Source organism: Polyodon spathula, chromosome 4 (genome assembly GCF_017654505.1).
Source record: "Polyodon spathula isolate WHYD16114869_AA chromosome 4, ASM1765450v1, whole genome shotgun sequence".
Lineage (NCBI taxonomy): Eukaryota > Metazoa > Chordata > Actinopteri > Acipenseriformes > Polyodontidae > Polyodon > Polyodon spathula.
This window is the reverse complement of record NC_054537.1, coordinates 51,476,286-51,492,736: the sequence shown is the minus strand read 5'-3', so window position 1 is coordinate 51,492,736 and position 16,451 is coordinate 51,476,286. Positions and strand designations below refer to the sequence as shown.

Sequence of the window (16,451 nt, the reverse complement as noted above, 5' to 3'; positions counted from 1 at the left end):
TGTCCTTACAAAAATGTACCTCAAATGTTATCATTCAAGCTGTGTTTAATCACTGCTCCAAATCAATGTGCTGGAAAATACATAAATACAGTATTCATATATTTAATACATATATTGCTCGATAAAAGAAAATCTCTGTTTAGTACACACCCTCTGAACGCTGCTTCCTCGCTGTTCTATGCATTCAATCTATCTATTTAAATTTAGTATAGCAAATAAATAATAAAAAAAAAATAGTAAGTGTTTGCTGTCAGCGGCAATACAGTAAACACAATAGCAACTAGTCTCTGGTTTGAATAATAAATTGAAGAAATCCAACAGCTGGGTGCATTCTGATTACTTTCAGCAACATTATTTCAGCAAATCACAGTAACAGCACACAACGGTGCTCTCTTCTCTAACAAAGCCAGGAAGTGGCTTGAATAAACACGCTGTGAACAAATCACTGATCAAATAGCATGATCAGCGTTAACACAGACTACTAGATAGGTTTAATTACTTTTTTTTTATTTTGCTATTATATTTTAGGACCTAACAGTAACTAAAATACTGAAACTTACACAAATACACAAACCTACACTGAAATCCTAAATAAAAATGTAAAAGTTAGCTGTATTTTTATTCTTTTACATGTTTTACAAAGTTCACAAGCCATGTTCATTTTTGTGTACGAGGTACCTAAACTGAACAACAGCTCCATGTAAGCAGAATATTTTTTTATAGTATTAAGGTATATTTAGGCAATTGGAAATGCCCATGATGTGATATAGTCTACCGCTGGGATAATAAAGCCCAAAGGCTACCAGACCACAGTGGAATATTAAGGAAAACGTTCATATTCATTATCAACAAAAACTAACGCTGCATAAAATCACGTTATGTTAACCTTTTAAGGACCAAGCACCTTTCAGTGGGATGCTACCCCAGGACCAGGGTTTTTTGGCTATATTAAATATATTTTATTTTCAAGGACTTCATAAGCAATAATGGACAGTACTTTATATTTATTTTCTCAAAATAAATACCGGTATTTATAAATTAAATAATAGTTATTCATTCTATTATTATCAGTAATAAGGGGAAAAAACATACTTGATAAATTTTGTTCATGAAACATGCTTATAGCCACTCATTTCTTGATATTTATAAATGTTGTAAAAACATACAGTATATATTAAAACACATGAGACAGAATAAATGTTCTGCTATACACGGAACAAAAATATAAACGCAACATGCAACAATTTCAAAGATTTTACTGAGTTACAGTTCATATACGCAAATCAGTCAATTGAAATAAATTCATTAGGCCCTAATCTATGGATTTCACATGACTGGAAATACAGATATGCATCTGTTGGTCACAGATACCTTAAAAAAAAAAAAGGTAGGGGCATGGGTCAGAAAACCAGTCAGTATCTGGTGTGACCACCATTTAAGAACATAAGAAAGTTTACAAACAAGAGGAGGCCATTTGGCCCGTCTTGCTCGTTTGGTTGTTAGTAGCTTATTGATCCCAGAATCTCATCAAGCAGCTTCTTGAAGGATCCCAGGGTGTCAGCTTCAACAACATTACTGGGGAGTTGATTCCAGACCTTCACAATTCTCTGTGTAAAAAAGTGCCTCCTGCAGTGCGACACATCTCCTTCGCATAGAGTTGATCAGGCTGTTGATTGTGGCCTGTGGAATGTTGTCCCACTCCTCTTCAATGGCTGTGCGAAGTTGCTGGATATTGGCAGGAACTGGAACACGCTGTCGTACACGTCGATCCAGAGCATCCCAAACATGCTCAATGGGTGACATGTCTGGTGAGTATGCAGGCCATGGAAGAACTGGGACATTTTCAACTTCCAGGAATTGTGTACAGATCTTTGCGACATGGGGCCATGCATTATCATGCTGAAACATGAGGTGATAACGACGGATGAATGGCACGACAATGGGCCTCAGGATCTCGTCATGGTATCTCTGTGCATTGAAATTGCCATCGATAAAATGCAATTGTGTTCGTTGTCCACAGCTTATGCCTGCCCATACCATAACCCCACTGCCTCTGTTCACAACGCTGACATCAGCAAACTGCTCGTCCACACGACACCATACATGCTCTCTGCCATCTGTCCGGTACAGTTGAAACTGGGATTCATTCGTGAAGAGCACACTTCTCTAGCATGCCAATGGCCGTTGAAGGTGAGAATTTGCCCAATGAAGTCGGTTATGACGCCGAACTGCAGTCAGGTCAAGACCCTGGTAAGGATGACGAGCATGCAGATGAGCTTCCCTGAGACGGGTTATGACAGTTTGTGCAGAAATTCTTCGGTTGTGCAAACCCACAGTTTCATCAGCTGTCCGAGTGGCTGGTCTCAGACAATCCCGCAGGTGAAGAAGCCGGATGTGGAGGTCCTGGGCTGGCGGTGTTACACGTGGTCTGTGGTTGTGAGGCCGGTTGGACGTACTGCCAAATTCTCTAAAATGACGTTGGAGGCGATGGTAGAGAAATGAACATTCAATTCTCTGGCAATATCTCTGGTGGACACTCCTGCAGTCAGCATGCCAATTGCACGCTCCCTCAAAACTTGAGACATCTGTGGCATTGTGTTGTGTGACAAAACTGAACATTTTAGAGTGGCCTTTTATTGTCTCCAGCACAAGGTGCACCTGTGTAATGATCATGCTGTTTTTAATCAGCTTCTTGATATGCCACACCTGTCAGGTGGATGGATTTTGGCAAAGGAGAATTGCTCACTAACAGGGATGTAAACAAATTTGTGCACAAAATTTGAGAGAAATAAGCTTTTTGTGCGTATGGAAAATGTCTGGGATCTTTTATTTCAGCTCATGAAACATGGAACCAACACTTTACATGTTGTGTTTATATTTTTGTTCAGTATAATTATAAGTAAAATACATTTTAATTACAATGTTCACCTGTTTCTTTCTTATCTCTCTGAACAAGTTCCTGTGATGTTTTGTTTCTGCATGCTGCTGTAAACTGTCTCTGCCCATCTCAGTGATGTCTCACAAGAAAAAAAAAGTAACAATCAGGCAGTGAACTTCAATCCCTCCCCTATCCAATGATATGTGTTTACAAGCTGTATTGCAAAGTATGTTGGCCCAGTAACATTTTTTATCGTGTTTACCTGATCACGGTCCCAAAATGACACTTCAGTATGATCGTGTTTACCTAATAACCGTCCAAGAATGACACTTCAGTATGATCGTGTTTACCTGATCACAGTCCCAGAATGACACTTCAGTATGATTGTGTTTACCCGATCACAGAATGACACTTCAGTATGATTGTGTTTACCTAATCACAGTCCCAGAATGACACTTCAGTATGATCGTGTTTACCTGATCACAGTCCCAGAATGACACTTCAGTATGATCGTGTTTACCTAATAACCGTCCAAGAATGACACTTCAGTATGATTGTGTTTACCTAATCACAGTCCCAAGGTCCTGCTCGTTATGTTAAGGAGAAGACTTTCGGCTTTGGAAAAATTTAACGGTGGTAAAGCTTCTGGTCCTATTGCTTAACCAGCACCTTTCAAGAGCATCAAAGAAAATACAAACTTGTTACCTGCTCACGTGATTGATCACCATCAGCTGAACACTAATAAATGTCTGCAACATTATACAGTATAAATCAGAACCTTAATATAGTGTCGAATAAATTGCAAAATCCAGGTTCATTACTGTGAGATAATGACAGGCAGACACTCAACGTTTAGGGTCTATTTAGAATTCTTAATACACAGCAACTGTACCCTTAATACAATAACAGCCAAGTTCAAAAGAAAAAGTAGCACACTGTTTTATACAAGCTTGCCTTACTAGTGTGCTTTATTCTCAATATTTTACAGTTGATGTCATCTGCTTGAAAACCATGCAGTACCTTAGGCACCTCTTAGAATTACTTTCAGCTCCTTAGTCAATTCAGAATAGTGACTTCACAAACAGTAATGCATCTCAACTACTTATTTACCATCAAAATAAAAACAAAAATATGGCAGATTGATCCATGGACATCTATTATGTGACAGTGCCCTGGAATGGAGCTTTCTAATCTATTCATGACAGTTCTGAGGCGTCTAATTATTAATAGCTGTCCTCCTTAATCCTTAATCCTCTACACTCATTCATGGCATAATTGGCCTTGCTGCTTATCGGCTCTTTATTATGCTTCCTTTGGTCAATTATCTTCAATCAGACAGTGGTCTTTTTCAACAGTAATACTAATATTATTAATAGGAAATGTTTCAAGGATTTTCCCTTAATGTTGTCTGGTCATCATAACTTATTTTTTTCCTCACAGCCTAGCATCAGTGGAATTGATTTGGATAAGTTTCGTCAGATTCTGCTCCATCACTGCGATGTAAACAAGGATGGTAAAATCCAGAAGAACGAGTTGGCACTCTGCTTGGGATTGAAAGTAAACCCATAAATGTGACTTGCTAGATTTATTTTATTCAGCTGTCATTTTATTAATGTGACAGAGTGGAGCATGTACCGCATCCTGTACTGCATGTTGAAACTTTTTGCATGATCTTACAGTCATTAGTTTTGAAGAGCATTGCATGATGATCAATACTGTTGAATGTGTAGTGGTTTCCTAGGTGTATGAAGAAACTGTATATGCTTGCTTCATCATTTTATTACAACAATGACAAACGCTTGTACAGATATGGGTCACTGTAAACTTGTGTATCTATTCAAAATGGCCATGCCTCAGGAACCCAATTAAACAACTAAGTACCTGATAAACTGGGTACTTACATGTTGTGTATCAGTAAAACCTCACCAAAAATAATAGTGTATAGCAAGAACCACTAGAATGGAGGCTGATAAAAGGCTGTGTAACCAAAATGTGCCTGAATTGGATAACTGTTGCAAATATAAAAGTCTGTTATTCTTTCACTATATTTAATCAGGCCAAACAACTAATTCTAGATAGTGTATGATAGCATTCACATTGTCATTTTTAAGGTCTCAGTATCTAATTTATCTGAATAAACAAAAAAGGAATTTTGAGTGTCACAGAAGAAAGATATAGCACTTTTGGAAAAGGTGTATGTGTCATAGGTGTTTAATATTTGCATGTCAAAAATAAAAACAATACTTTACACACGTTTGCATACAATTTTTGTAAACTGTTTATATCTTGAATTCATGTGGTATTATTATACTATTATATTAGACTATATTATGTTAAAATAGCTTTAACCAAGTTTTGAAACTAATTGTTTAATGAATATCAATAGATTCAACTACACTGAAAAAGAGAATGAAGAATACTTACCAAAACTTCCTCAGTGGCCACCAGGTGACCATATTTCTCAGGAGGACAATTTGTAAACAATTTGTCCTGAGGAAACTAGTTTGACCAATGGGTGCCCGGTCAGTTGACTGCTGATTAACATTAGAGGGCAATTTTCTTTTTTTATATTGTCAGTTAGAGTGTCTGTTTTTGGTCAAGAGAGTTTAAGTTGTAAGGATTTCATTTTATTATATGTAATTATTACTAATTATCCTATAACTACAAAAAGAACACCAGAGAGACAACTACTTATTTTGTAAAAATTCCTCATAGCTGCTGAGTTTTCAAATTCCCACTGGGAATCCTAGATGGGGGCCTGAGTTAGTCTCCACCCTCCACCTCCCTTACGGCCACTATAATCAGAAGTATAAATACTGCCACTGCTCTATTATTATATTCTATGTGCAAGAAGCATTACAAAAATATAACATTCATACATTTTATGTTTTCCTATAAAATAAAAATAGTGATACAGATTTTTTTTTCCTTTTTCAACTAATATAATATATATATATATATATATATATATATATATATATATATATATATATATATATATATATATATATATATGTGTATGTATGTATGTATACACACAGTATAGAAAGTCTACACCCCCTTGACATTTGTTCACATTTTGTTGTGTCAGTGCCTCAGAGTTTCATGCATTTAAATGAGGATTTTTTTTCAACTTATCTACACATCCTACTCCACATTGTTAAGGGGAAAAAAGTTGTATATTAAAAATATAAAACTGAAAGATCATAATTGTATAAGTCTTCACCCCCCTGAGTTAATACTTGGTAGCAATTACAGCTGTGAGTCTGTTGGGATAGGTCTCTAACTTTGCACACCTAGATTTGACAATATTTGACCATTTTTCTTTACAAAACTGTTCAAGCTCTGTCAAGTTCCTTGAGAAGCACTGATGGACAGCAATCTTCAAGTAATGCCACAAATTTTTGATTGGATTTAGATCAGGCCTCTGACTGGGACACTCAAGGACATTTACCTTTTTGTTCCTTAGCCACTCCAGTGTAGCTTTGGCTGTGTGCTTTGGGTCGTCGTCATGCTGAAAGGTGAACTTCCGTCCCAGTTTCAGCTATCTTGTAGAGGGCAGCAGGTTTTCCTCAAGGACTTCTCTGTACTTTGCTTCATTCGTTTTCCTTTCTATTTTGACAAGTGCCCTAGTTCCAGCTGATGAGATACATCACCATAACATGATGCTGCCACCACCGTGCTTCACAGTAGGGATGGTGTTCTTTGGGTGATGCACTCTGTTGGGTTTGCGCCAAACATAATACTTTGTATTTAGGCCAAAAAGTTCCATTTTAGTTTTGTCAGAACACAAAACTTTTTGCCACATGACTACAGAATCTCCTTACTGTTTTTTGCATACTTCAACAGGATTCAAGGTGGGCTTTCTTGAATAATGTCTTCCTTCTTGCCTCCCTACCATACAGGCTAGATTTATGAAGTGCTTGGGATATTGTTATCACATGCACACTTTGACCAGTCTTGGCCATAAAATCCTGTAGCTCTTGTAAAGTTGCCATTGGCCTCCTGGTAGCCTCTCTGATCCGAAAGCAAAACACAAATCACACATAAGCTTTCACACTACCTTCTTTTACGATTGCACACACAACCAGGCTCTTCACTCTGCAGCCACCCCGAGCAGACTGCACCCTTTTTAAACCCCCGCACCTGGCACTAATTTGCAGTACTTACCAAGTGCGGGTGATAATTAAACAATAAACAAAATTAACAAATACCAAAAATCCACCCTCTTCCTGCTACCTTACAGTACAATATATATATATATATATATATATATATATATATATATATATATATATATATATATATATATACACACACACACACACACACACACACACACACACACATATATATATATATGTGTGTGTACGTGTGTACACACTGCTGTGAAAAGTCTTAGGTTAGGTACACACACTCTGCATTTGGCTCGACAATCATATTTACAAACGGTACTCGCTGCAGTTGTTTGTTGTACACACACACCTTTCATTACTGAAGTGAGGTTTTGTGTGACAACATAGAGGCTATGTTTTTGGAAGAAAGTACTGTACGTAATCAGTGAAGAGCTTGTCAAGCACAGCTGTGCTCTTGTCTGCAAAACCAGCAGAAATGCAGTTTTGCTTTTTCTGCAGTGCTAAATACAGTGGAAATGATCTGCAGTACCCTGATAGTAGATTGAAACATTTGGGCAAACTTCCGACTAGAAGACTGGTGAGATGGAAAATGAATTGTGGTAGCACCACAATTGGGGATATGAATTGTCCCATATTGTTTTATGTAAGTTAAAACCAAACACACACACACACACACACACACACACACACATATATATATATATAATTTTTAAATCTTACAAAAAAATTATTGTTACAACTGTATGTTTTGATTAAATTATAAAAAAAGTTTTTTATATTATATGCACTATTTACCAATGTTACAATGAATTTACTATTCATCAGTCATTACAAAATCAACATGGCTCATCAATACCTATAATCTTATATATATATATATATATATATATATATATATATATATATATATATTAGCCATGTTTATCACACGGAAATGTCTGATAAACAATTACATCATTTCACAGGCGTGAGCAAGGCCCCTGAGGTGATTTAAGTATGTGGAGTTAGTAACAGAAGAGTGGGGCTCCGCCTCTTCGAAGGCCCAACATTTAGAAGGGGGGTTCCATCATTGAGGAGATCCAATAAACAGGAGGGGTTGACCATCTCTGAAGAGACCCTGACAAACAGGAGAGGGGTGACCGTCTCTGAGGAGACCCTGACAAACAGGAGAGGGGTGACCGTCTCTGAGGAGACCCTGACAAACAAGAGAGGGATGACCGTCTCTGAGGAGAACTGACAGGAGAGGGGTGATTGTCTCTGAGGAGACCCTGACAAACAGGAGAGGGTGACCGTCTCTGAGGAGACCCTGACAAATAGGAGAGGGGTGACCGTCTCAGAGGAGACCCTGACAAACAGGAGAGGGGTGACTGTCTCTGAGGAGACCCTGACAAACAAGAGGGATTCCGCCGCTTGGGGACCTCACATGAATAGAGGCATCAGAACCTGAAAGAGAAGACAAAGGATCATGCATGCTAAAAGAGGGGTTAGCTGGGGGTCCCCTCTGACTCATGGAGAACCCTGCTCTACGAGGTAAATTAAGCATGCTTAACAACGGGTTGGGGAAAGTGGAATCAGTAACCGCCCAAAGAATGGACCCCCGGCTCTCCGCTGAAGACATTTATGACTGTTTTAAATTGCTTAACAGCAACAATTTAAAGACTGGCATGCTAACGTGTCTATATGTTAACTTTGGTTGAATTTGAGGATGCATTTGTGAGTTTCACTGTACTCCCTATCAGCACATGATGTGTGCCCTTGCAGCACGGTAACCAGATCTGTAACCCGACCTACCCAATTAAAGGCATCACATTCCGAAGGGGAAACACTAAGTGTTATATCTACACTGTGGGTATTTATAGTTACAATTGTGTGGCACATGCTTCAAGAAAATTATCATATATCAGTGGTCTTTGCATGGGCGTCCACAGAACTAATTCTAGGGATGGGCAAGGTGTTTAAAAGTAGTCGGGTAACGTGGTTTTGTATTGCATAAAAATTCTTCTAAGCCTCATTTACATTAACAACTCAGACTTAAGCTAAAATCCGATGAAAACTAATACTGTAAATGTGCCTCCATTAGGGTTGCTGGGGGGCAGGGCTCTATTCGAAATTTTATTTAAGTACAGTTGCTCAGAAATCCTGTTTCCTGTGAAGGTGTAAATTACAAACATTTAAACGTCAAGAAGTACAGAGTAACATTAATTAGTAATAAGGTACCTTACTGGTCCAGGTTTCTTTGCGCTCCTGGTTGTTAGAATGTGCAAGTTCTTTAACGTCATGCTGCCTTTCTCTCCCTCTGCACACTGAATGCACAAGTCATTTCCCGCCAGCAAAAAAACTACAATAAAAAAAAAACAAAACAAGGTCCTGCCCAAGAATCTCTGGACAGCCAGGTTGTTATCTTTTTGATCAGCTTAGTGTGCTTTCCTACAGCTTTCAAAAACATTATATCATCACCTGAACCGATGACTCTTCTGTACTACCGCGTACCACTAACTGAGACAATTAAGATTTAAAAATAACAAATTGATTATTTTTTTTTGTTTTCTCACTATTTAGTAATTAAGATGTGTAAAGTAAACTACTAACAATTAATTAAGATTGGGACATTTTATATGCATTCTGAGACCAAAAAAAAGTCACACGGTCAAATTTCAGCGTCATGCATTTTAATAAGACCAATATCTGTTTACACTGTATTTGTTCTTAACCAGCTTTTTTTTTGGTCTGAAAAAGATGACTGTACATTGAATTTTGTTTTGTGAACATTAGCAAAAACATTATTTTTTGCATAATCTTAGAAAAAAAAAACTTTCTAAATATGTAAATTCACTTCATATTTTAATTTATACTTGCATCCAGCACATTTCGTGTTGACATCGTAGCAGGATTTCTGGGAACTGCCTGCTATAGAGTGGTGTTCTCTTTCAATTCGAAGATGGCCACCAAAACATTGTTAAGGGATACACTCCTGCCTATTGGTAGTGTCACTGAGCATATTCTATCAAAGCTGCCAATAGGCCCTCTCTCCTCAGTGACCCCCTCGTCCTGCCTCCCGAGGGTACTTAATCGTTACGTAGGGGAGATTCATTCTCTTTCGCTTCTCACGATTGGTATGGTAAGACCTCTCTGTGTTGCATTGAGCCCTCTTTTCTCCTAAAAAGTGCTGCGTAAGCTATTGCTAGTTCCACCGCACTTTGTGCTAAAAGCTGGCCTTCGACTTTTTTCCTGGAATAAGTGGTTTAAAAATTTGTAGCTTTTTTATTCTATTTCTGACTATAAGCGCCTGCTCGCTCCGCGTGTCAGGCTGCCTCTTTCTGTCTGTCTGTCTTAGTATGGTAAGTATTATTGTTAAGAATTGTGTTTGTTTTTCACCCTTTTTTGCTTGTGAGAGCACTGTTACTCCACAGGGCCAGGCTTGCCTTGTCCCCGTTATTGAGCTAACCGTTGTTGTTTTGTTGTAGCTACGCTTCTCCGTACTTGCGCAGTGGACTAGCCACACCGCGGCTGCTTCAGCCGGACCAGCCATATACTCCTCACCGAGGCTTCCCTCGTTGTTGGGTTGAGACGTACGTAGGCTGCGCGAGCCTTCACCTCTGGTGTAGGTCACTCAATCTGCTCCCTCCCCATCTGTACTGTAATATTTAACTGTTTTTTGTATTTAAAATCAATTTTTTATTACTGTGTGTGTGTGTATGTCAATCACCCACCACGGCTTCGGCCCTGTCCCCCTGTTGTACGCTACGCGCTGCTCAGGTGTGTGACCATGCTGTCAGGGTAGGCATCGTGCACAACTGCCCCAGTGTTTTTTAGTACCGCAGTGCGTAAAACTCTGCCCGTGCTACTTCGGTACCACGGTGCACACTGTCTCGCTGTACCTTTACAGGCTAGCGTGCAGGTGCGGCATGGTACTTGGTGCACACGGTGCACGCGGTTCTTGGTGCGCGCGGTGCGTGCGATGCCTGGCGCTGCATGGTACTTGGTGCATCTGTGCCCACAGTACTCGGTGCACGCGGTGCATATTATACCGGTGCTGCATGGTATACGTGGTGCTAGGTGCACACGGTTCAGGGCACACAGTGGTTTTCTACCCCACGCTATGATGGGCACGGCTGGCTTCCATGCCTGCGATATCCCACAGGAGGACAGGCTTAGCAAGTGCTCGTGGTGCCTAGGCCCCAACCACTCCGCCTCAGCCCTGAAAGACACCTGCAACATCTGCGTGGCTTTTCAGCCCCGCGTGCTCGCGAGCCGCCTGGAGAGAATCGCACGGGGGCATTCTTCGTCCTCTGCAGCGGACCACTCCAAGTCACGCCTCCTGACACCGTCACAGAGCCCTTCCGGGGAGATCCCCCATGCTCAGGCGTCTATTTCGACACGCAGCCACTCCCCGTTACCTCCAGCTAGACGGATGAAGAAGTCCCGGCAGGCACGGGACATCATGGACATGAAAGCCCAGACTGGTTGGATCATGGAGCTTTTGGAGAGGCAGTCCCCACCGAAAACTTCGACCATGGACCCACTTGTGGCGCCCCCCTGATCCAGTCGCAGTCTCTGTACTGCCCCCTGACCCCTCCGTGGAATGTGGTCCAATGATCAAGATAGGTGAAGCCTTCCCGTGTGCATCACATCTTCAGCCATGCGTCTTGATTAATTATTTCCAGCTGTCCATATGGTTCTTTGCAAGGTGCCCGTGCCCTTAGTGTACCAGAAAATACCACAGTTTTGGTTTTCTCTTTTAATTTCCTTCCTAGCTCTCTGAATTTGTTTTGCAGGGGACTTTGGTCTGTCTCTTCCAATGTTGTTTGTACCGATGTGGATGACTACTACCAGGTCGTCTCCTGTTCGTTCTAGGAGCCTGTCCACGTTCTCAGTGATGTGATTGACCGAGGCTCCCGGAAGGCAGCACACTGTTGTAGTAAGGGGGTCCAAACTATGAATTGAACTTGCTGTGTTTCTCAATATGGAGTCCCCAACAATCATGACCTCCCTTCATTTTGCTGTCTGGTCACCACTGTCAATGAGGTCCTGGATGTTGTTCCTTTCATTCTCTTGTTGTTGGTTCTGCTCATCAAAATTCTGAAGTGACTCAAATTTGTTAGTTGTTTTGATTTCTGGTGGTTGTGTTTGACGAAGATTCTTTTTCCCTGCTTCTGCCTACCTGAACCCAGCTGTTCTGACCTTCTATCTCCCTGGTGGCTTTCAGTCTGTTAGGGGTGATGCAGACTTCCATGAATTGTGGGTGTGCCAGTTCCTCAAGATCCTGTTGCTGTCTCACTTCTTCCAGCTCCATTTCTAGCATACTTACTAGTTTATGCAAATCCTGGATCGCGCGACACTTTACGCACACTTGGTTTAGCTCCGCTAGGTTTTCTTGGATTTCCCACATCAAGCAGGTGTCACAGATTACTGGCTTGAAGACCATGTTGAGTGTTTTTTTTTTAAGTTTAGTTTCTTTTGCAGCCGTCAACCTGATTTCAAACTGCTTCTAAACTGCTCTCTACTTTTCCACGCCTGTACTTCTCCCACTCGCTGTCGCTGGGAAGACTGCCTTGTTTAACTGCATTGTTCTGCTGTGCTGTTGGCGCCTCCCCTCGCCCGTGTCTCAGAACGGCGCTGAATTTGAATCAGCTGCTCAGAGTTTCAGCTTGTTTGTTATCAGAAAAACACACGCGGCTGTTTGACTTTGAGCTGCTGCTGTGTTTCCCCACTGTCCTCTGTTTTCTGATTAAAGCAATTCAAGATGCAATTTCTCCTTACTGCTTCTAAACTGCTCTATACTTTTCCACGCCTGTACTTCTCCCACTCGCTGTCGCTTCCACTCGCTGTCGCTGGGAAGACTGCCTCGTTTAACCTTGTTTATACGCGTACAGTCACCCGGACGTTGCCAGTTCCCGCAGTCCCACTAGGTGACCTTAGGCACCGCCTACAGGCCACATCTCAGACGAGAGGCAGGACCCTCCCTCAGCGTGGTGGACGTGGACGTGGCCAGCTCACGAGGCAACATCCTAGAAGTCGGTTCCAGGGTTTCCGCCCTAGACAACCGCCACCGCTAGCCCCACCCCAGCCTTAGCCGCCATAAAAAGACCCCTAAGGCTGGCAGCCTCAGACCCAGTTCACGGCACAACAGCTGCTCTACTGGCGTGCTTGCACCTCTGATATGTGGGAGCTCGTAACCGTACAATAAGGTTATGCGCTTCAGTTTCGTTTGGGACTCCTTCCTTTCCACGGTGTCACGACTACGTTCATGACAGATCCGCTTCAGGCCTTGGTGCTCCAGACCGAAGTGGCAGCCTTGCTTGGCAAGCATACCATTCGTCTCGTAGGTCCCACCTCTCTCGGAGAGGTGTTCTACTTGAGATACTTTCTGGTACCAAAGCGGGACAGTGACTTTCACCCCATCCTGGACCTGCAGTTCCTCAACTGGTTTTTAAAACAGAAAGGGTTCTGCATGCTGACACATTGTCACCTACTCCTGTCTGTCCGGCCGGGTGACTTGTTCACCACGGTGGATTTATGGGATGCTTATTTTCACGTTCCCATTCATCCACAACACAGGAAATAGCTCCGCTTCGCCTTTCAGAGTAGCAGCTTCAAAACACCACCTCTTCCTGTTTTGGCAGGGATTGAAGATGCCCCTTGTTTTGTGCCAGCAGCTACTGGGTCTGATGGCAGCAGCGGTATCAGCCATCAAGCTGGGTTTACTGCGCATGCGCCGGCTACAGGCATGGCTCAGTGCGTCCCAGTTATATCCCAAACTCGACAGGCACCATCGGCTGACAGTGTGTCTCGCATATACGGTGGCCCTGCACTGGCGATTCCCACTCACCTCCGCCAAGGAGTCTGAATGGGAGTGATTTACAACCGCAGGGTGGTGACGACGGATGCCTCCCACTCGGCTTGAGGCACGGTCTGCGAAGGCAGAGGAATCAGCAGACCCTGGAGCTGCAGGCAGTGTTCCTTGCACTCCAGCAATTTCCTACCCACCCCCAGGTGGCCCAGGAGAATCTGGTTTTCATCCCTGTGCCAGCTATTGATCTTCTCATTCAGACAAGTTGCCAATTTGGCACCCGGAGCCGGGCAGGCTCCAGCTATGGGTCTGGCCCCTGAAAGGGACCGCTGGTCAGCCTTAGGGCTGTCAGACACGGTCGTGGGTATGCTGCAGAATGCTAGGTCTCATTCCACTAGGTCACTGTAGGCCTATAAGTGGAAATGTATTCAAGATTGGTGCCATACTAACGGTCATTTCCAATCTCCTGTCCCATGCCTGCCGTCTCTGCTTGAGGCAGGTAGATCACCTTCCACACTGAAGGTTTACCTAGTGGCTATTTCTGTTTTCCATGCCCCTGTTGACTCAATGTCCCTGGGCGTGCATTTTTTGGCTTCCCCGTTTCTCCGAGGTGCACGGCAATTGCACCCTCCTAGAAAGGCCAATCTTCCCGACTGGAGCTTTGAGATTGTACTGGAGTCTCTCACGCAGGCCCTGTTTGAGCCTATATACTTCATCGAGTTGAAGCACCTGTCCATGAAGACAGCCTTCCTCTTGCTATCACCTCCGCAAAGCGAGTTAGTGAGCTGCAGGCGCTGTCTTTGCATAGCTCCTGTATGCGTATTTGGGATGATGGTAGCAGAGTGTCACTGCGGGCAAACCCTGCTTTTCTCCCCAAGGTGGTTGTAGCCTTCCACTTGAATCAGTCTGTGGAACTGGAGTCCTTTCATCCTCCACCATTTGCTACAGAGGAGGATAAGAAGTTGAACCTTCAATGTTTTGGTGGCCATCTTCGAATTAAAAGGCAACGTTAGTTTACCTACCATAAACATGGTTCCCTGAAAGAGAAGATGGCCACCAATTGCGAGATCGTTTCGGCCGACATCACGGTTTCGTTGCGAAAGAAAATGAATCTTCCCTGTGTGACGGCTAAGTACCCTCAGGAGGCAGAACCAAGGGGGTCACCGAGGGGAGAGGGACTATCATCAGAAAGAGCTCAGTGACACCTACCAATAGGCAGGAATGTATCCCATAACAATGTCTTGGTGGCCATCTTCTCTTTCAGGGAACTAGGTTTATGGTAGGTAAACTAACGTTTTTTTCAGTGTGTCTTTTTTTGCATATACATGATTTGATCGCTCATTGTGATTAATTTAACTTCCTCTGCTGATGCACGTGTGTTCAAGGGCGTTATTCTAAACGGAATGAGGTTTAAAAAATATTTGGAAGCAAACATTCCTTTCACTCTGGGCGCTTGCATCTTCACTCGCGCTGTCAGAGATGCCGTAAATGATAAAAAACACACCGCAAAGCGTATGCAAATTAGCAAAATGGATGATTCATCATACACACGTGACCTTTCATAAGTCCTACCTTAAATTAACATAATAGTCTTCTCGAGAGTCATTTACTCGCTAACATCCGTGTTTTCGTCATGTTTAACTGTAACTAGGACTGTGTGTCTGTGTCGCAACATGTAGAAGAGTTAGCATGTCTCTCCAAGAAAATTACAGGTAGTCTGTTTTTATTTGTTTACTAAAAAAAAAAAAACCTTAACTGAATATACATTTTTTTTTAAATACAACACAGTTCTAAAGATCAGTCTATTAATATTCCTGAAAAACACTTCTTTTTATCCCCAGATTGGGGGTGGGGGGTGGATGGTTACTTGCACCTATCTGCAGACGCCCATGGGTCTATGTGATCTAAACAGAACTATGAATTAGTTCACTTTAACCACATGAAGTCATACCAGGAAGTTTTTTTTTTTTTTTTATATAATTAGCGCAATGTTGAAAATCTTCTGAAGTTCATATGGAATGTCAGCTTACAACCCAGATCCCCAACATATTTAATAATCTATGACAAATACCTACCTCATGCAACATTACGATTACAGTAATTTTCTAAAGCTGTGCAACATCGATAATAGTATTGCAGCACACAGTGATTAACAGTGTATTGTGTTTTCAGTGCCATTTTCCTGGCATTTTGGGGACCCATATTAAGCTGATAATTTACATGTACTGCTCCTTTGCACAAAAGGAGCTGTCATGGAAAGGGAAAGCCCCCACAGGCAATAATTAGATCAGGACACAGAGAGAGAAAATAATAACCAGTGACCTGCAGCAGATGCTGATTTCAAATGAATGGTTTTCACTTTTGACATGTAAGTGAACTGCTGGTTGCAGATCATTTGCCTGCAACTTCAAAATAGTTGTAAAGCTTTCATTATACTTAGGGTGACCAGATTTTTAAAGCTCAAAACTAGGATACATTGTGAAATAATCAATGAGTAATTAAACTATTTAAATAGCCATCCTCTCACTCTTAGTATTTTATATATATATATATATATATATATATATATATATATATATATATATATATATATATATATATATTGTAAAACCGGCCGGCATTCACATTGTTCGTTGCCCCTTTCAGA

At 41.7% G+C, this 16,451-nt stretch overlaps 1 protein-coding gene across 2 annotated transcripts in view; it reads left to right on the top strand.

Annotated features, from left to right (window-relative positions):
* Positions 1 to 5,119, top strand: part of scgn (secretagogin, EF-hand calcium binding protein) — a 69,206-nt gene extending 64,087 nt beyond the window's left edge. For both annotated transcript variants that reach the window (XM_041248063.1, XM_041248062.1), the window contains one exon: positions 4,319 to 5,119. In XM_041248063.1, the coding sequence (XP_041103997.1) occupies positions 4,319 to 4,447 (129 nt within the window). In that variant the 3' untranslated portion in view covers positions 4,448 to 5,119. The remainder of the gene's footprint in view (positions 1 to 4,318) is intronic.
* Positions 5,120 to 16,451: the final 11,332 nt, after the last annotated feature.